We start from the raw sequence: 20874 nt of genomic DNA on the forward strand, positions 1-20874 counted from the left end.
TTAAAATACCAAAGTAGTTACAATACTCAAAAAATATTCATAAATGAGCATGGGGAAAATAAATTTGAAGTTCTTTCACTCCCTGGAAGTATAAATTAATGACCCCATAAAGCAGGCAAATGTTTAACTTTTAGGCAATTATAACAATAACACATGAAACTTTAGTATTAAAATTATTAAAATGGAATTATAAAAATGTCCAGATTTAAACAAAAAAGGGGGGGTGAGAAAGGAACACAGATAAAGTAGAAGAAAGTAGAAATCCATAGGAAGATGCTGAGTTGGCCCCAATTAATTCAGCAATACATCAAGGTAAACTAAATGCTACAACTTAAAGATGGGACTTTATACTGGATGTTTTTAAATGAACTCATATAGCATATGTAATATGTATGTAAACTGTAGGGCTATAGAAAAGTTGAAAGGAATGAAAACAGGTATTGATGTGTTTATAAAAAAGACGAAGAGATGATATGTTCTATGAAAGTGTGGTGAGGTGTGGGGAGAAGAGAGATGCCTCCAGCAGACCCATGATGAGGCATCCCTTCCCCCGAGGGACCAGCCACATGACAGTGTAGTATAGAATAGTTTATTCAGGGCATGGGGAAGGGAGTTAAGAGGTAGTAGAGGCAGAGAGAGAGAAAGAGAGAGGAGTGGAGAAGTAGGGGTCAGCCATGAGCACATGGAGAGAGAGGGAGGAAGGGAATAGGGAGAGAAGGGACAAATGGGAGCGAGGGAAAAAGAAGCAAGAGAGTGAGGAGGGGGCAAGCAGCCCCTTTTATAGTGCCAGGCATACCTGACTGTTGCCAGGTAACTGTGGAGTGGAGCTTAAACAGAATGCTAACTAGTATATCATGCAAACATGAACTAAAACAAAACTACTACAGTCCTGGAAAAAGCCAAAAAAATCAAACTGTGTGGCTATGACTCAAGATAAGTGAGCACGGGCTGAGATAAGAACCTTATCTACCACCACTGATGACACTTCTGTACTCTGCAAACTATTTGGCAATCACACCATTTCTAATAAATAGATTTATTAATTTCTAGAATGAAAGCTTGGAGAATAGAAATAATTAAGTAACAAATCCCATGGACTCAGGTTTCTCAACTTCAACATGGCTATTCCAGCCAGGTAACCTGCTGGGAACAGTCCGATGTCCTACACAGTGGTTAGCAACATTTCTGGCCTCTAGCCTGGGATACCAACAGTATTGTTCCTCTGTGCAAAAAAAAAAAAAAAAAAAAAAAAAATGTCTCTAACCAGGTGTTATGGCCTACTATGTGTCAGGTACTGTTCTAGTGTTGGAAATACATCACTGCAAAAAACAAAATATGCTTGTAATCATTAAGTTTTCTTGAGGGGGTGCTGGTAGATAGGAGAGAGATCTTATCACCTAAGGAAGAGTAATGCGATTTAAAGGAGAACCACTTACTGAATACTTTGGGGGATTTTTTTTCCCATTATTTTATGATAGGTAGGGGACCAAACTCATGAACATATAAATGTGAGAAAGCATCTACAGTTGGTCTGTATACCTCCAATTCCCAGTGCTTTTAAATACTTGAAGATACTTTTTAATTTATGACCAGGGTTGGTCTCCTAAACATACTAACCCTGATTTTCTTTTTTTTTTAATTAATTATTTTATTTATTTACATTTCAAACGGTGCCTTTCTGTTCCCTTGCCCAGACTTCCCCCATACTACCCCTCTTCCCTTTGCCTGAGAGGGTGCCCCACCCCAGCATCTCCCTTCTCTGGGGCATCAAGTCTCTACAGGACAAAGCACACCCTCTCCTACTGAAACCAGACAAGGCAGTCAGTCCTCTGCTACATATGTCCCAAGTTGCCTCAGAACAGCCCATGGTCTCTTTGGTTGGTGGCCCAGTCTCTGGGAGCTCCCAGGGTTCAGGCTAGCTGACACTATTGGTATTCCTATGGGGTTACAATCCCCTTCATTTCTTCAATCCTTCCCCTAACTCCTCCATAGGGGCCCCCAATCTCAGTCCAGTGGTTGGCTATAAGTATCTGCATCAGTCTCAGTCAGCTTCCGGTAGAGCCTCTCAGAGGTCAGCCATGTTAAGTTCCTGTCTGCCAGTTCAACAGAGCATCAGTAATAGTGCCAGGGTTTGATGCCCACCAATAGAATGGATCCCAAGTTGGACCAGTCACTGGTCAGCCATTGCTTCAGTCTCTGCTTCATTTTTGTCCCTATATTTCTTTTAGAGAGGAACAATTTTAGGTAAAAAATTTTAAAGGCAGGTTGGTGTCCCCACCCCTCCACTGGGGTCCCTGTCTAACTACTGAAGGTGAATTGTTCAGGTTGCATCTCCCCATTATTGGGTATTTTGGCTAAGGTCATCCTCATTGAATCCTGGGAGCCTCTCATATCCCAGTTCTCTGGAACTTTCTAGAGGTTCTCCACATACTACTCCACAACCCACCCCTGGCAGCTACATATTTTCATTCATTCTCCTGGCCCGCTGGGCTTCTTGCTTGTCTTCCACAAGATATGTAATCCTGGCCTCCTTTTCCCCTCCCCTTCCCTTTCCAACTCATATCCCTTCATCTGCCTCCCATGAATATTTTGTTCCCCCTTCTAAGTAAGATTGAAGAGGAGGAGGAGGAGGAAGAGGAGGAGAAGGAGGAGGAGGGAGGAGGAGGGGAGAGGGGAGGAGGAGGAGGAGGAAGAGGAAAAAGAAACAGTTCTATTCTAAGTAGAGTCCTCTGTCCTCATCCCTCAATGAAAAGATACAAGTCATTTAAATGTTAAAATCTCCATTTTTTGAGACAAGTGAGGTGTCTTTTCACTCTCCTGAGTCATGTCACTACAACCTAATAAGAAAACTCATATTCTGAAGTGTTTAACTAAAGGTAGATAAACACAGGCCTTCAAACACCATGTCCCATGGAACAGGATCCTTTCACAGATTTCCATTTTATAGTCATCCAGCATCAACCTGTCTTTAATTCCTATAAAATCACATATAGATAGAAGACGTCAGAACCCAGATCTTAAGTTTAGCTAAGGAGAGAAAAACAGTTTTACCACCAGACTTAATTTTAAACTCAAATTTTAAACCTGAGTTTTAACAAAACTATCATGACCTCTGGAGTAATGTTTTATGAATTTTCTCTATGCTTTCATCTCAAAAAGGGCTATCTCATGAAATTTTAGAATTGGACTAGTAAAAGAAGCAACAGCATGTAATTCGGCACACTCCTTTCCTCCAGCCCCCACACAAGAAACAGCAGAACATGAGCTCAGCCTCATAAAAGCAGAGACAGGGAAAGCATCCAGTCCAGCATTGGAGTTCACTAGCCCATGTTAGCTAAGCTTACATCACTCACATAAAACCAGATCCCACAAGGGCTTTGCATTAGTAAAGCATTGGCTCACAGCCCATGTCTGTTACAGGTCACAGAATGTTGTTTTAAATGTATATCTCCTAATAAATTCAGCCATGGAAGGAAGCCCTGACAACTGAAGAAAATATATGTTATTTTCAAATCAATGTTAAATTTTAGAAAGGCATTTAAAGACTTTCAAGGCCAGTATATATCTTTTTTAATATTTGAGAGGCAAAAATAGACAGACTGTGTCTTAGTCAGGATTTATATTCCTGCACAAAACACCATGACCAAGAGACAAGTAGAAACATCATTACCAAGAAGCAAGTTGGGAAGGAAAGGGTTTGTTCAGTGTACACTTCCACATTGTTGTTCATCACCAAAGGAAGTCAGGACTGGAACTCACATAGGACAGGAACTTGGAGGCAGGAGCTAATGCAGAGGCCACGGGGGAAGGTTGCTTACTAGCTTGCTTCCCCTGGCTTGCTCAGATTGCTCCTTTATCTGTGATAACTCCAGCTTGTATCAAGTTGACATAAAACCAGACAGTATGGATGGATGGATGGATGGATGGATGGATGGATGGATGGATGGATGGATGGATGGATGGGTGAGCAGATGGAAAGACAGACAGATGATAGATACCAAATACCATATGGATCCCAAAAATTACTATTGCAGAGACAAAGAGGCAGAATAGATAGAGAACAAGGTACAGGGCTGGAGTGTCTCACAGCCCAGAGCAAACTGAATCTTTAATACAAACCACCATATCATGGACCTATTTAGAGGCATTCTTGCCCACAACTTTATGGATATTTCCTTGTATATCATTCTTTCGAACTGAGGCTATTTTTTTTTTTAATTATTTCTAAAAAAGCTTATAAACTTCAGATAGTAGTTTGGATCTGAGGTAAACACTTCAATTTCATTCTCTGAATGAGTCTCTCTCCCATAACTCAGTTGTGTTTCCTAGGTGACTTAGACATGTTTGATCAGGGACATAGTAATATTTGTAATGTAATAGCTATTCTCCAAGCATTCCAGGTCACAGTTCCTTATAAAACTACAAACTGAAATTAAGTGCTCTTCCTAGAAATGCATGTGCATTCATGAATATTTGTTTACGGCTGTTCCTATATGGAAGTTACTCTAATGAAGATATGTAAGCTCATTTTGAAATAAGGATCCTACAAAAAATAAAATGTTACATGTTGAAGATTGCTTAGCAGGTAAAGAGCTTGGAGCACAAAGATGAGAACCAGAGGCAGGACCCCCAGTACCCACCTCTGCCTGTAATCCCACCATGTAAAAGGTGGAGAACAGTGCCCTTCAGAACATGCTGACTGGCTAATCTAGCCAAATTTTGTGTGGTCTCCTGGTTCAAATGAAACAACTTGACTCAGTGCATAAGATTAAGCTAACAGAGAAAGGCATCTGACTTCAATCTCTGGTCTCCTACCACATCTACACACAAATGCACACATGTGTGTACTCATATACAAATGCACTAAGTAATAAGCCATCTTTATTCTATATAAAGCACAAAGTATAAAATGGCTAAAGACATTGGAAACGTTCATGAAACATTTAGGCTTTATGAATCAGTCAAGCATCAGGTGGAGATTAAAGTATATATTTCATCTACCAATCAAGACAGAATCTGGGATCCAGGACAACTCAACAAGATATTCTCAGACTAGAAGAGATGAAAAGCAGCCAGCATCGGCCATGCATAGGGAAGTCACTTTTTAAAACAGAAAATGACATCAGGATAACTAGCTGCCAACGGTCTGAGAAGGGCAGAGGAAGAGAACTCAGTGACACAGGGCTCTATTTTCAGAGACAGTCTTCCATTTAGAAACCAAGTGTTCTACTGGAGAGTGGAAAGTGACTTAGAGAAGCAGAACTAAAGTTACAGATCTGAGAATCAGAGCTCTTTCAGAGGTTTAATTGACCGCTTCTGTTTTAGCACATAGCTGAATTAATTAGATCAGAGGAATACAAATGCATCTTCAGGGAAACTTATTGTTCAGGCATCAGTAAAGGAGTCTAAGATGTGGTATGTGCTGCTGAGGTTGTACACACCACAGTGCCCCTTGGGTACATATCTGTGGAGGCCCTAGTCAATGTAAACTGGGCTCAGCTAAATTTTCATTGTGGTCTATGTTGCCAAGGATTGAACCTAGACCATGGATTTGCTAGGCGAGCTCTCTGTCACCAAGCCACAGCCCAGCACCTAATCATCTGCTTCTGAAAGTCTGCAAACACATCCCTACAAACAGGATGAGGTGAGTGACAGACAGTTTAAACCAATCCTTAAAAGAAAGCCTAAAGAAAGAGTAGCTGTCTGGGAAGCATGAAAACCTGGGGTCAACCAGACAGTACCCCAAAAGGGAAAAGAACATTTACTACATAGCATATATCAGTGCACTAATAAAAGTTTTATAGATAGTATCTCAATTATTCAGTATTTTTTTTCTGACCACCAACTGAATGCCAAGCACCTTCCAAAGAGTATCTTAATATAAGTGTTCTTAATAATACCAGTGCATAGAGGGAAAAGATTAATATTACAGTTAACACATTATGGTGTCTAAGGGCCGAACACCAATAACTATTAAGCTGGGGTGGGGGAAATTATGTCTGGGAACAGTGGATTCAAACCTCTTCACTGTTTACATGATTTGTGTATCTGAAAAAATAGTTTCCTGTCCTTTGTTTTTTATACTGTAAAAGAAGAAATGCTCTTGCCATCCCTGAATTTGATTTCTAACACTAAAGAATTCTTGAAGGAAACCAAGGAGCATGGATGAAATGGAAAGGATGCTGGACTGGTGGTATAACAGGAGGGATGAGGAATGGTCCACACAGTATCTGTCTCAGGACAGTGCTATAGCCTACAGCTCTTTCTCTCTCCTCTCTGTCCCAGGCCCTCTTTCTCTCCCCCTCCTTCCCTCCTTCCCTCCCTCCCTCCCTCCCCCTCCCTCCCATAAATATTAAATAAAATACATGCCTTCAAACCTCTGGCAACTTAACCCTGACACAGACTGTTTGTGGAAGCCTCAGATGTGAATGAACATTAAGTCAAAAATTTGACATTGAAATCAAGCAGCAACTGTGGGAAGTGTACTATTGGCTGTGACTCCATCTCCTTAAGCACATTTCTTGAGGGAGTACTCTTAGCAAAGCACTTTCTCATGTGCTGTCACATGGATATGTAGCCATTTAAATCTTTAAGATAAATCGTCCACATTCAAAAGTGCATCCAGTTAATGTAAATGGGGAATTCTTTAAAGATAAAACTCTTAAATAAATAACATGGTAAAGATTTGGCTTTCCCAAAAATTCTCCAGAGTCATTTAGTGTTCAATTCACATAGTAAAATCTCTGGTCTATTTTTAAATTGGGTAAAAGTAACAATGGGTAATCATCCATTATATCAGTGGCATGGAATCCCTGCATATATTTACAATGTATGCAGCTGAGGGGAATAAGGTTAACTCGACCGGTCAACATGCCAACCTCAGCTTCTGAAATCCCAGTATTCCCTGTATCCCTCTGTTCTCATACTGAAACCCTGTTTCTAGGTATATTCAGGAACTAGACTGTTCAAACAATGCTCCTTCAGCATTCACTGGACTTAGAATCTGACCCCCCAGTGTAAGAAATGTTATTTGTGTAACAACACCCCCTGCCTCTCACTGATAAGACAAAGAACGGATTTTTCAGAGGCTCTGTACTAAGATGGTTGAAGCCTGGGCTTCTGGCAAAGTCTTGAGTGCCAGGTCTAGATCTACATTGCTCTGTAATTCGGGTCTGTGGTTCTTCAAGTATGGTCCCCACACTTGCAGCATCAGCAACACCTGAGAACTTAATAGAAATGCACATTCTTGGACTCCACAGCCATCTGACTCAGAAACTCTGGGAGTGAAGCCCAGCATTCTGGGTTTTAACAAGCTTTTCAAAGAGAGATCATTCTACTGTGTACTAAAGATGGAGGGCAATTTCTTCAACTAGCTAATTACTTCTCGGGTGTCTCAATACATTTAGGCCTAAATAAGTCTGCCTCTCCAGGGGATTGTGCAACAGCAAACAGATTTTACTACATGAAACACTGCTTCAAAAACTTGTAAATTGCTAAACAACTATACAGTACAGATGCAAAGAAATAATTTCTTGTGCTATTTCTAGATTTTAAATGTCATGATATTGCAGGTGATTAGAAAGACTGCTAATAGAGTCTAACAAGAGTGTTGCTTTAAAGTACAAAGCTTGCTCCTGGTTCTCCAATATTCAAAGATGAGGTTTTGTTCTAAATTTCACATCAAAGACAGACCTCATGATGCTTCCTGGTGACAGTCATTACAACTTTTTGTCAGCCAGGCATGGTAGCACATGCCTTTAACCCCACCACTCAGCAGGGAGAGGCAGGTAGATCAAGTGAGTTGAGTTGAGGTGAGTTCAAGGCCAGCCTGGTCTACAGCTCCATCTCCAGAATGGCCAGAGCTGTTACACAGAGAAACCCTGCCTCAAAAGACGTTTGTGTCACTTTGGTTAGGCCAACTTCTATTTCAAATCACTGAAGTCTGCCTAGAGAAGAGCTAGTAAAAGATGATGCATATAAAAAGGTCTTTTAAAACTATTTCAAAAGCACTAAAAATCTAAGGAATTCACTTTTCTCCCTGTTGAAAGAACATAGCCACTACTGCTTTAGAGACTGAGTTTTCTATTCCCTTTAAAATATGTAAAGACATATTGGTAACTCACGATGCTAGCAAACCCCACTAATAGCTTATCCAAAGTTCTCAATAGCAAGAAACAAAAACATTTTTCCTTCCCCATTCTCAAAAATTATAAGTGCATCTGGCCACTTTTTACCTTCATATTTTGGAGAGATAATGAATTACTACCTACCTGGCCCCTTTTCTTTCCAAGCCCATGGCCCCTTCTTTAATGTTCCTACTTTTTAAATATCTGTATTTCTTGCTTTTGTGAGATCCTAGATGACATTTCCACACAAGCAATATCCATCACTGTATATTTGTCTTACTCGAATATTCTGATGGTAGAAATTCCATCTTAAATCTTCTTTCTGAAGACCAGCAATACTGTTCTGTGAGCAACACACTTGTTTGCCAAGCCTGATAACCTGAGTTAGATTCTAGGAGCTCACGTAGCTGACACAGAGCGTCAACTCCCAAAAGTTGTCGCGTGGTCCTCATCACACACGTGTGATGGTTCACACACAAACACTAAATAAAATAACCAACTAGTTGGTTCATTCAATTCACAAAAGGGTTTTAATTATGTGCACTTGTGCAAGGACATACACCTTCGCTAGCAGAAGCTAAGGTGCTGGTAATATCAGAGCTGCCTAACAAGGGTGCTGGGAACCCTCTGATGGTCGGAGTTCCTCCAGTATTCAAAAGCAACCCTTGAGAGGGAGTGGTCAGAGGAGGCACTCAACAAATGTTAGCTGAACAGATCTCTCTTCACACAGTACAGTTCAATCTGCTCCAGGTCCAAACTAAGTTTTACCCTTTATCAAAGAATACTGGGCTGAATAGTGGCTATCCACCCCAAAACTACCATGTCTCAGAATTATGAATATATAATTAAGTAGGATGGAGTCATAGTAAATCATGGTAGATGAAAGTCCAAGAACTTGTATCTTTCTAAGAGACAAAAAAATAGACATGTGATCTTCAGTTCAGTTATAGCAAGCACAGAAAACTACTAACCCAGCCATTAACATAACTGCCACTGTCCCTCACACTGTCCACTCACTGTAACTCATGGGTTACATCTTAGAAATCTCACTCTGTCAGAGAGAGTTTAAAATAAAGGATACCCTTTTTCCTCAAAGGCCTGCTCATCCCAATCTATTTAATAAATGAAAGTATATAAAAAGGTAAATGTGATTTTAAAAAGAGCCAATCTAAATATCTGAAATATATTGCTTGAAGGAGAGTATTCAATACATGTTAAGTGAAAAAGATTTTCTAAAGTTTAATTTTGATTTTATTCCAAAGTGAATATGTAAAAATTAAGTACTGATGGAAAAATTACATTGTCTCTGAAAAATAAACTTAAAGGCACCTTATACTTTCTAGTTTACAATCATATACACTTTCACAATATTTCTTTTATATTAAAATTATGTTTTATATATAACGTATTGTTATATTTTATAATATCATTACATCATTTTTCCTTCCCTATCCCTCCTCCAAACACACGCTTATACCCCCTCTTGCTCTCTCTCAAATTCATGGCGTCTGTTTTCAATAATTGTTGCTACATACATATGTGGATATACCTTTTGTACAACGAATGCTTCTTTCTTTTATTACTTTACTCTTTGTTTTTTTGGTTTTTTGTTTTTTTTTTTTTTTTTTTTTTTTTTTGGTTTTGGTTTTGTTTTACAAGATCTCCTGCACCCCAGGCTGGCCAGAATCTGATCTCAAATGTTTGATTGTCCTGGTTCCAGGAGCATGACAGGCGTGTGCAGCCACACGGGTTTAGGAAGTGCTGGTGCTCAAACAGGGTTTTATGCATGCTAAACAAGAATGTCACCGGCTGTCCTAGAGCCTCCGTCCTAATTACTTCTATTACCAGAAAAATGTTAAGCCAGTTATGGTGGCACCCACTTGTAATCAGGTTTCCCATTAACATACATTCTTATGTGTACTATAACTCCTGATTTAAAATGCTGGTGTTTCAGGTGGGAGGGACTGGAAAGATGGCTCGGCAGCCAAAAGCGCTTGTTCTCGCAGAGAACCCAGGATCAATTCCCAGCTGCCACATGGCTGCTCACAGATGTTTCTAACTGTAGTTCTAGATCCAATGCCCTTTTCTGACCCCTGCAAACACCAGATATGTGAAGGCTTCACAAAAGTCACGTAATCAAAATACTCATAGGCAAAACAATAAGTAAGCCTTTAAAAAATCAGCTTCAAATATTTAAAAGCTACCTCAATAGAAATTATGCCTTATTACAAAATAACATTTTCTAAGTTACACACCAAAGTTTAGACCGTAAAACTCAAATAAAAATCATTTTTAAGAGAACAGAAATGGTAGAGTATGATGCTGCTCGCCTTTTATGTCAGCACTCAGGAAGCAGAGGCAGGTGGATCTTGGGGAGTTTGAGGCCAGCCTGGTCTACAATGGGAGTTCCAGGACACCCAGTGCTATTACACAGACAAACCCTGTCTCACAAGCATGGCAGTGAAATAAACTATTACATCTATACCCCAGAATGTAATTCCCACGCTGGAGGCCATAGTGTGCCTCACAGAAACGCAGCCTTCACTTTGCTCTTCTACTTTCTATGGCTCACAATACTTTACAGTAAGAACAGGCTGTAAAACATCCTTCAGAAACAACACTGTGACTGCGTTACCAAACACTACTTGAATATTACCAAGTAGTTGACATACAATTCGCAATCAAATTAATTCCCATTCTTTTGACACTCTCTAAAGGTATTTTATAAATCGTTTATGAACTTGATATGCTCAGGAGGTTGGTGGTTTTAAGTGGCAACTCAATTTGTCTGAAATCATAGCTTAGGAAATAAAAACTTTGGGATTTAAACTAATGGATGTATGATTCCAAACAAAGTTGGTGTCCTTCATCGTTAAAGTCTGTGTCTTCATTGTTAAAGCCTATGTTCTTCATCGTTAAAGTCTGTGGTCTGCATTGTTGATGTTCATACCCCTTCCTTTGAAACTGAACTCTGTAACACTTAGATACTTACAGAGTAGAACTACAGAGTCAGCAATTCATCTCTGCATTGGCCATGTGTTCTCTCAGTTTGCCCTTCTCTCAACTCTGGAAAATGGATTTCACGCCAATAATTTGCAAAATGCCTTTACTGTTTTAGAAGAAGTATCATTTTTTTTTAATTTCGAGGTAAAAAAAAATTTAGGAACACAGCTCAGATGAGTTTGTATACTAATTTCGTTCATAAGGTTCGAAGAGTTTTCTGAACGTGAACCTGGCATAGATCATATCAAAGGCATGCTAAAATTATTGGAATCAGGGGGTATTTAAATATAACTGTTTTAGAGAAAACTATAAGTGATTGGCATTACCAAGGTGGGTGCTAAGTGGATTGAAGATCATTATTTAGATCTACTCGTTTTATTATATCATATTAAGTTGAAATTCAAGTTATGTCTGAGAGTAAAGTCAACATACTAACATCAAAATAGACTTGAAAAAGATCATTGCTTTCATGGTCTGTGCTCCAGGGGTACCAGGGTATAGGTGGCCTTGGAAGGGTGTTCTGGAGAGTAAGGTTTTATCACACTGTGCACAGATTTAAATCAAACCCACCATATGAATATAAAACCATAGACTCTTTACAAAGTCTTGCTGTAAACACCTATTCTTTCCTATAATTTGAAATATAAAATTTTTAACAGTATAGTAAATCTTTTAAAAACTTGAATGTGTGATGATTGCTATTTACTGCCAGTTGCTAGGATGTAAAATCATCTCTAAGGCAAGCTTTGGGGCATGCCTGAGTGGAATTACTTAGGCTGGTTAGCCTGTGTACATTTTTGTGAGGAACTATTTGGATTTAGTTAAGATTGCTGAGAAAACTCACTCTGAATGTAGGCAGAACCATTTCATGGGCTAGGTCCCAGGATACATAAGAGAACTGAGCCCTAGCACTCAATATGGACCTATACAACCAGTGCTTCACCTGCTTGATGTCTTAGCTTCCCCACCACGATGAAATCTGCCCTTGAACTGTGAGCCAGAACAAGCCCTTTCTTAAGATGCTTCTGTCAGACAGTGAGGTAAGAAAAATAAAAGAATAAGACAAAGACCTGAAGAGAAGAAAATAAGACAGAAAAGGACTAATAATGTGGTAATGCTACTTCTGAGGCTATATCTAGAGAAACTGAAAGTGAAAACTCAAACTTGTCCAACAAAGTTTTGCAACAGCATAGCTCACAATAAGCAAAAACATGAAACACCCCAAGTGTCGATTCACCAAACAATGGATAAGGAAAAGGTACACATGCCCAGGTCAAAGAAAAAAAAAAATCCAATTCTTGAGAACAGGGATGAACTTGAGTGACATTGTGCTAAGCAAAATAAGCCAGTCACAAAAGGACAAAGGTCAGCTAATGTTCTCTGTGGAGTGCACAATGTAATGAAATAAATAAAGACAGAACATAGAATGGTAGTTTCAAAAAAAAAGAAAGGAAGGAAGGAAGAAAGAAAGAAGAAACACCTTATTTTAAAATGCTGTGATACAGACCACATGAAGCTCAAGAAGGAAGCCCAAAGTGCAGATGCTTCAGTCCTTCTTAGAAGGAGGAACAAAGATATTCACAGGAGGAAATACGAAGACAAAGTCTGCAGCAGAGACTGAAGGAAAGGCCATCCAAAGACTGTCCTACCTGGGGATCCAGCCCATATATAGCCACCAACCCAAACACTATTGCTGATGCCAAAGAAGGGCATGCTCACAGGAGCCTGATATAGCTGCCTCCTGAGAGGATCTTCAGAGCATGACAAACACAGAGGCGGATGCTCACAACCAACCATAGAACTGAGAACGGGGTCCCTAATGGAGAAATTAGAGAAAGGATTGAAGGAGTTGAAGGGGTTTGCAACCCCACAAGAACAACAATACCAACCAACCAGAGCTTTCAGGGACTAGACCACCATCCAAAGAGTACATATGGATGGACCCATGGCTCCAGCTGCATAGGTAGTAAAGGATGGCCTTGTTGGGTATCAATGGGAAGAGAATTCCTTGATCCTGCCAAGGGTTGATGCCCCAATGTAGGGAAATGTCAGGGAAGGAAGGCAGGAGGGGTGAGAGGGGGGGCACCCTCATAGAAGCAGGCAGAAGGGGATGGGATGGTGGTTTATGGAGGGGAAACCGGGAAAGGGGATAACATTTGAAATGTAAATAAAATATATCCAAAAAATAAAAATAAAATGCTGTAACAGATGCTCACAAGAGAATTGGAAATTTATCTAATTGAGAATGTGTCTAATGACACCATTTCAGTTGGTAAGGTAACAAAATAAGTTCTAGGGGCAGGTGGTGGTGATAGATCGTATCAAAGTACTTGGTGTCAAGAATGTTCTCCTAAAAATAAAGCTTTTAGAGAATGGTGAAACATGCCTTTAATCCCAGAACTCAGGAGGCAGAAGAAGGTGGATCTCTGTGAGTTTGAGGCTAGATTAGTCTGCAAAGCAATTCCAAGACAGCCAGGGCTAGTATAAAAAGAAATCTTGTCTGAAAATACCAAAAAACCAACCCTTTTATGATGTATATTTTACCACAATTGAAATATTGCATATATTTTCATGAAGCATATTTTGAACCCATTATTTCACATTTCCATCCTTTCTGGTATAAAATTATTTTCTTAGATTAAAATGTCAAAATTTTACATTTTGTGTCAATCAGTAAGTATAAAATTAATGGGTCCACAGGTATTCACTGAACACTTTCTGGATGAATGGACTTGTAATTATTTGCTTGAATGTTCCAACATGCTCACTTGGATATAAAAATACAATATGAAAAACAGCTATTACTTTCCCCAAAGTAACATGTTGCCAAAATGAACTGTCTCTGTTATTTGAAATAAGCATGGTCAAAATTCACTTCCAAATGGAAAAGAAACTGTGTTTTCATAGCTAATGGCTCAAAAACAACGAGCAAAGGGGTCACTTCTGGATTAACTCTGTGGGATAAAGTCTTATGCCCGAGAAGGGAGTCTTTTCAAACAAGTCAGAGGTGACCAAAAGCAGTGTTCAATAACCAAAAAATTTAATCATAACTGATAAATTAAATATTTATGCTAAGAGTCCATTTGGTTCAAACAAGTTCAGCAGGCACAGAACACAAGGGAACGGGTGCAAAATAATGGGTTTTTAAATTCTAAAACAAAGCAAACCTTTGAGCCATTGTACAAATGAAGGTCCCAATTACTACAGCATTTGCTGCTGGCTGCTTGTACTTTCTATTCCCAATAGTATAAAAGGTTGATTTTTAACTACAATAACAATTGACAGTACTTACACCTGCTGGAAATATCTGGATAACATTTCCAGCTATGTCCAGGACTTTTAGTTTTTTAAGCTGACAAACTTCCTGTGTCAGAAAACAAAGAGAGAGAGTTTTTTAATATAAAATTGTAAGTATTGACTTGGTTCAGAGTGGAGAGAGGTGTCTCTCAATCAAAAGTCTTCCCCCCAAAAATCTCTGTGGATAGCCTAATAACTATAAATCCTTATTTCTTCTATGTACTCCAGAGCAACATAATATATTCCCAGTTAACCATTTCTAAGTCACAACCCATCTCTTGCTGTTACTATGTGTAATAATATGCAACTTCCTAAGCACTTTTGTATTTTACTTTCTCCACTTCCTACCAAACATAAATGATATATGCATATGATCGTTAAGTGGATTAACTGAGTTGTAAATTCAAACAGCCTAATATTCACTGTACTTTTAGACATCATCTATTACTAAAATAGAAACCTGGAGAAACAAAAAAACATATAATCTTGGAATGTTTTCTGTAATGATAAATTGAGCAGAATTTAATGTACATCTATCTTTTGCTTAGCACTATCATAACACAACCCTTTCTTCAAAAAATAAATAAAACCCAGAACTACATGGTCAATGCAACTGTGTATTACCATAGTAACCAGGTGGTTGCTAGGGAACATCTTATTTCTAGTATTTCTATTAAGAAGCAAGTGTGAACTAGGGTTTTAAAACCTGGAAATGTCAAAACCAACTGAAATTGAAAAGTGAGAGGATGATTTATTAAATGACTTCAAGTATTGTAGAAATGCTTCTGAAATGCTACTATTATTTTGGTGGCAGAGTTTCTCCCTAGGGAAATGCTGTATCTCTTTAGCCACAGCTGGTGGTCTCCATCTTTTATCACGTGTTGCATTTTCTGGAAGCAGATGATGAGTTTGCAATGCTGATTTCCATCTTTGTAAAAGCCAGGTCAAGAAGTAGATGTGGACATAAAGTGTTCCAGGAAGAGAGCTCAGTAACTGGGATAGAACTGTAGAAAGAGTAGACTGTTAAAACAATAAAAAAGAACCAGAGAAGATAGACAAAGGAGACATCAGGATACAGAAATTCTTTTATATTGGTTAGATTATTATAATATATGTGTTTATATTAATGCATTGCTTGCATGCATGTCTGTAAACCACATGTGTGCACACTGTACAAAGAAGCCAGAAGAGTACATTAGATTCCCTGTGACTGGAGTCATGGGTGGTCATGAACTATGTGTGGGCAGAAAATTGAACCTGGATCCTCTGTAAGTGCTCTAAACCACTAAGCCATCTCTCCAGTCCCTAAATGTGAGTCTTCATTCTTCCTGTTTAACAGGCAGAAAGACTAATTTATCCACATCAATCCATCAACCTCATCCTATTTACCTAGCCTAAGTCTTAAGCCTGTCACCAGGCAAATCACTAGATCCAGTATAAAGGAATATTCTAACTTGGCTCGAAGACCTGAGTAGTGGAATTGGACAAGACAAATCAAAGGTCCGAGACTCACAGAGAAAGGGAACTTACAAGGCTATAATACAGATCCAGTATGAAAACAAAAGGAAATGGAAGCCAGACAGAGAAAAGCCAACATAGCCAACTATACCATAGGCTCAAAGCTAAATACTGTTGGCATTACTTATGACTATGGAAAATATCAATTACATTGAAATATTCGATAAATTTCATTTGACCACTATGACCAGGGCAAATGCCAAGGCATTGACTTGGAAAACTCTAACAAAGTTAAGAAGCATGGCTGCATAATTTATCCATACTTTCAATATGTAAATATATTGTAAATTTCAAGAAGAGGAGATAAGTTGGTCTTCTATAACAGAACTATAAACTAAATGTCTAACAAATATAGCAATGTATTCTCAACTTCACAGAATGTAGAAGTCTAAGCATGATAAGGCTATAATGTGCCCTCTTCTGGGTTAGAAACTGCCAACTTCTTGTGGATTTATGTTAAGGCGATATGTGATTGGACAGAATAGAGTTAGGCGGAGAAAGGTGGAGGAGCTGAAGTGGACTCAGGAGGCAGAGAGGAGATTCTGGGAGAAATCGTAATGAAGCTGAAGAAAGAGATCTAGATCCAGGTGGACCTAATTGACAATACATAGAAATGAATGTTTTTAAGGGATTGTATAGGTCTTTTTATCTCATATAGAAAGGCAGTTTGTATCTTTGTCATTTGGATGTAAGTTTATTGTATAGAGGGTTTGTGAATTGAGAAATTAATATATAAACCTGCTTGAAAGGCTACCAAGCTTTAGGATCATGTTTGTGCCAGGTGGTGGAGTAAAGAAACATGCCGGAGCAGTCATATCCATTCGGGTCGGAACCAACAGGGCAGGTGGAGTAAACCACCTGGGAAGGGAGCCACCTGGAGAGTGCACCTTGCAGACTGAGTAATGGAGTCCACACTGAAGCAGTATCCGTGGAATGAGACCGAGGAGGAGGGGGGCCATAAAAGGCTAAGCCAATTCTTTTTAATATTTACTGCAACAACTTCTTGCTATACACCACATGACAGGAAAAGCCCTTTGTCCCTATGAAGCCTCTTTAAGGTGTTTTGTTCTGTTTTGGTTTGATTTGCTTTGGCTTAGCTTGGCTTTGTTTTGGATTACTTGTTTAAGACAGGGTCTCGTGTATGCCAACCAGGCCAACCTCAACCTTGTCATGTAACTAAGGATACTTTATCATTTTTCGGATCTTGTGTGTTGGGATTGTAGAATTTCACTAGCATGCCTAGTTTTGACTCTCTTTAATAAGAGTAACAGTTACTTTCATAAGGAACCAACCCTCAAGATGCTGCCACCTCCTGTTACATCACACTAAGGTTGTGAATCATTGCATACATGAGGATCTTGGACCATATAAAGCCCCAAGGGACTGTGCTGGACTAATGCTCATAGTAGACTGCTTTGGGAAGCAAGTGATGGATCAGCCTATATGCTGTCATTTTCCCTCCAGTTCTTCATTGTGTGCCTTCTATGAATTCTGAAGTTCTTTGTTGGGATTTGAAATGCTGATACCATTATGACCAGCTCACAGACCTAGCTCACAGACCTTGCTACCTCAAGTAGCAAGAAACATCCGTCTGTATTTGAGCATATGATTCAAATGTATTTCCTAAGTAGTAGATGTCGCAATATCAATCTCCATCTCCCGGATCTGCTTCATAAAAGAAAGCTCTTAAAACTAAAGAGAAGCTTTCTGTACAAACCCCAAAGGGGTCTCCTGCTACTGCTGTTTACCTTCTTCTTACTCATTCACATATTCAAATCCAAAGTGGTTATTCTTAGACTTCAACTATCACAAAAGCAGTGAGCGTTTTATGTTAAGACTATAGTTTTATGTTAAGACTACTCCAGGAGCTCCAAGTCTGTCTTGTACTCAAAGGGCTCTTTTTCTATCCCCAGGACTTCTTCAGAAAAATTAAAATTAGAGTCTATTGGAAGATGAACATAAAATATAGACAGAAAATATGCATTCATAGACATGTATAGACATACATATAATTTATAATGTATTAGAGAGTGACTGATACCTTTTTGTTCATCAAAATGAATGAACATTGAAGTACTTAATTATTTATAATGCAGGCTGAAATGAATACAGTATAGGCTAGCTTATAACCACCTCTAATATGTTGAACACATTCTTCTCCAACAGCAATGAAAACAAAAGCAATGACCCTTTTTTCTTTACCTCTGGCAACTCCTCAATGTTGTTCCTGACCAGAAAAAGCCGCTTAAGATTCTGTAATAACTTAATCTCTTCAGGGATGCACATGATCTGATTGCAGTTAAGATGCAGTTCAGAGAGATGCTCAAGGGAACAAAGCTCTTTGGGAATCATGGTGAGCTTGTTATGGTTGACACTTAAGTAATTAAGACTCCTTAACCTAAAACAATAAACAAGGAAAGCATGTGACTTATTGCCCTGTACAAAGCTCAAGTCCAAGTGCATCAAGGACCGCCACATAAAATCAGACACACTCAAACTAATAGAAGAGAAAGTGGGGAAGAGCGTCAAACACATGGGAACTGGGGAAATTTTCCTGGACAGAACACCAATGGCTTATGCTCTGAGATCAAGAATAGACAAATGGGACCTATTAAAATTGTAAAGTTTCTGTACTGCAAAGGACGCTGTCATTAGGAATAAAACAGCAACCAACAGATTGGAAAAAGATCTTTGCCAATCCTACTTCCAGTAGAGGGCTAGTATCCAATAGATACTTCTCCAGGATTGGAGATGGACAATTAGCTTGTATCTATGGCCTGGTCAGAATACAGCCTAGAGCTAGCTATAAAAACAACAGGGACCTGCTTGTGACCCTACCTTTCCTAATGAAAGCTTTCCTTTCATCTTCTTGTGTATCCCCTTATGTCTATATGTTTCCTTAAACAGCACACACCCCACTCCAAACACAGAAAGCTTCTCAAAGCGTAAAGCCGTATCATCACTATGAGTGGTGTAAAGTTCAGCTACACAAAATTCTCCCATTAAAAGGCAAAGGGAGCAAGACCTAGGGCAGTTAACTAACTGATCCCAGGCTATATATATCCGGAACCTGTTCCACACAATCTCTTCAACAGGTCCTTTTCTGTTCACCACATCGTCATTCATTCTTAAGCCAACTGACTGATAAATCAAACGTGGAAAGGCAAGCAAAGCTACTACTAGTGTTTTCATTGTCATTAGTATTTCTCTTCCGGAGAAATTAGACTGCTTCACTTTTTTATTTCTTCTTCCACTTAAAATACTATAAAAGCATGTGGAAAGACGTATAGACAAGTGAATTGGGACAGAGAAGGCTCTCTGAAGGAATGGTCCTGTGCTGAGGACAGTTTCACATTCTCTTTGTAATTCATATGTTTCTGTTCAATCGGCAATAAAGAGTCCCCGAAGGAGACTGAACAGAGCTTTCTCCATCTGTCAGACAAACAGCTCAAAGACCGTGTACTGCCTCAGAAGGACGAGGCTGTCAGTCTGCTCCACTCTAATGATAGCCTGTCTGCACAGATGTGCAGGGTAAGGGAAAACAACATATTTTGGCTGTGGCTAATGATAATAAAATGTGCCGTTTTTTATTTAATGAAAATAACATCATAATTTTAAATCCTTTGCTTTTATATGACCTTTTCCCCATACAGCTCAAAATGGTTTATGACACTAGTGGAATAAAATTTAATGTCCCCAATCTGGCTGAGCAAGCTCCAAGAACCCCTGGGCTAGCATATCAACAGTGTCAGATTTAGGACCTTATGTTTCAAACCCAAACTTTTACTCTTACATTGCCTGCTGTTCCTCATTTCTTTCAAGTTGTTGAGGAATCATCTGCTTAAGCTTAGTGACTGAGGGAGGGAAGGCCTTGTTGGTCAAATGTTTGTTCTGAACACAAGAGGATCTGGATGTGACCTCCTCTAGTCTGGCATGGTGGCACGTGTCTCTAAGCCTAGAGCTAGGGGTCAGAGACAGATCCCTGAGACTTGCTGCTACCCAGTCAAGCCCAAAGTGTGAGTCCGGGTCTAGTGTGAGACTGTGTCAATAAATAAAGTGGAAAGTGACTGAGGAAGTCATCCTAATGTAACCGTGCGGTCTCTCCACATACCATACACGTCTATACACGTGTCCATAGTACACACAAAAGAGGAAAACAATCGGTGGCTTGTCTCACACTTCTGTTATCTGTAACCACCCTAACTTCTTGATGCTAGGCCTAAAATCCATCAGATGAATGGGATGGAGTTTGGAAAGGGAGAGGAATGTAATCTTTAGCCAAGCCTCACTATAAATCAGAATTACCTGCCAATTTCTTGAGGAAGACTGGTAAGCTGGTTGTCGTTCAGATTAAGCAGAATCAAGTCTCGAAGACCTTCTGTTAGGAAATAATTTGTCACTTTAGCTATCTGGTGGGAAATAAGTTTTAGTCTTTTCTCTACACCTCTGAGTTCCTTGTGGATGCTTGCTGAAGACAGATACTCTAGTAAACTAGTTAAGGCAAAAAAGGAAAATGTGCTACATAGTTACAAAGCCGAGGACAAAGAAGAGAGCCGAGCTGGCCACAAGTTAGACCTAAGAACTAGCAGGCAGAGCCAGAAATGGAGTTGTCTTTCTCATCCAAGTTTCTACTCAGCCTCTCTGACTTGGTCTTGTCACCCAGCCTTTATTTCTTTTGATTGGTTCCCTTCCTTTGAGACCTCAGTCTCTACTTTCCACTCATGTGAAGCTACCTCACCATCACTGCAAAGACATGGACAAGTTCTTAATCAAGACTCCCCCACTAAGCCCTGACATCCCTAGGCTTCAGTATCCAGGGCTACCACAGTGCAAAGAGCCCCTGGAAACTGTTGCAAAGTAGGAAGGAAACCTGGTTTTGGCTTAATCTTTATTTTAAACAAAGGCTGCTTTTCTCCACTGCTACAATTTG

At 39.4% G+C, this 20874-nt stretch overlaps 1 protein-coding gene across 1 annotated transcript in view; it reads right to left on the reverse strand.

Moving 5' to 3' along the window:
- Nucleotides 1-20874, reverse strand: part of LRRC69 (leucine rich repeat containing 69) — a gene marked incomplete at its 3' end in the record, with an annotated part of 81353 nt that overhangs the window by 48208 nt on the left and 12271 nt on the right. The window contains exons 3-5 of the mRNA XM_080938635.1: nt 20250-20322; nt 18147-18342; nt 14422-14493 (exon numbers count right to left, since the gene is read on the reverse strand). Of these exons, the coding sequence (XP_080794761.1) occupies nt 14422-14493; nt 18147-18342; nt 20250-20322 (341 nt within the window). The remainder of the gene's footprint in view (nt 1-14421; nt 14494-18146; nt 18343-20249; nt 20323-20874) is intronic.

The sequence above is a fragment of the Micromys minutus genome, assembly GCF_963924665.1.
Source record: "Micromys minutus genome assembly, chromosome: 26".
In the NCBI taxonomy this organism is placed as follows: Eukaryota; Metazoa; Chordata; class Mammalia; order Rodentia; family Muridae; genus Micromys; species Micromys minutus.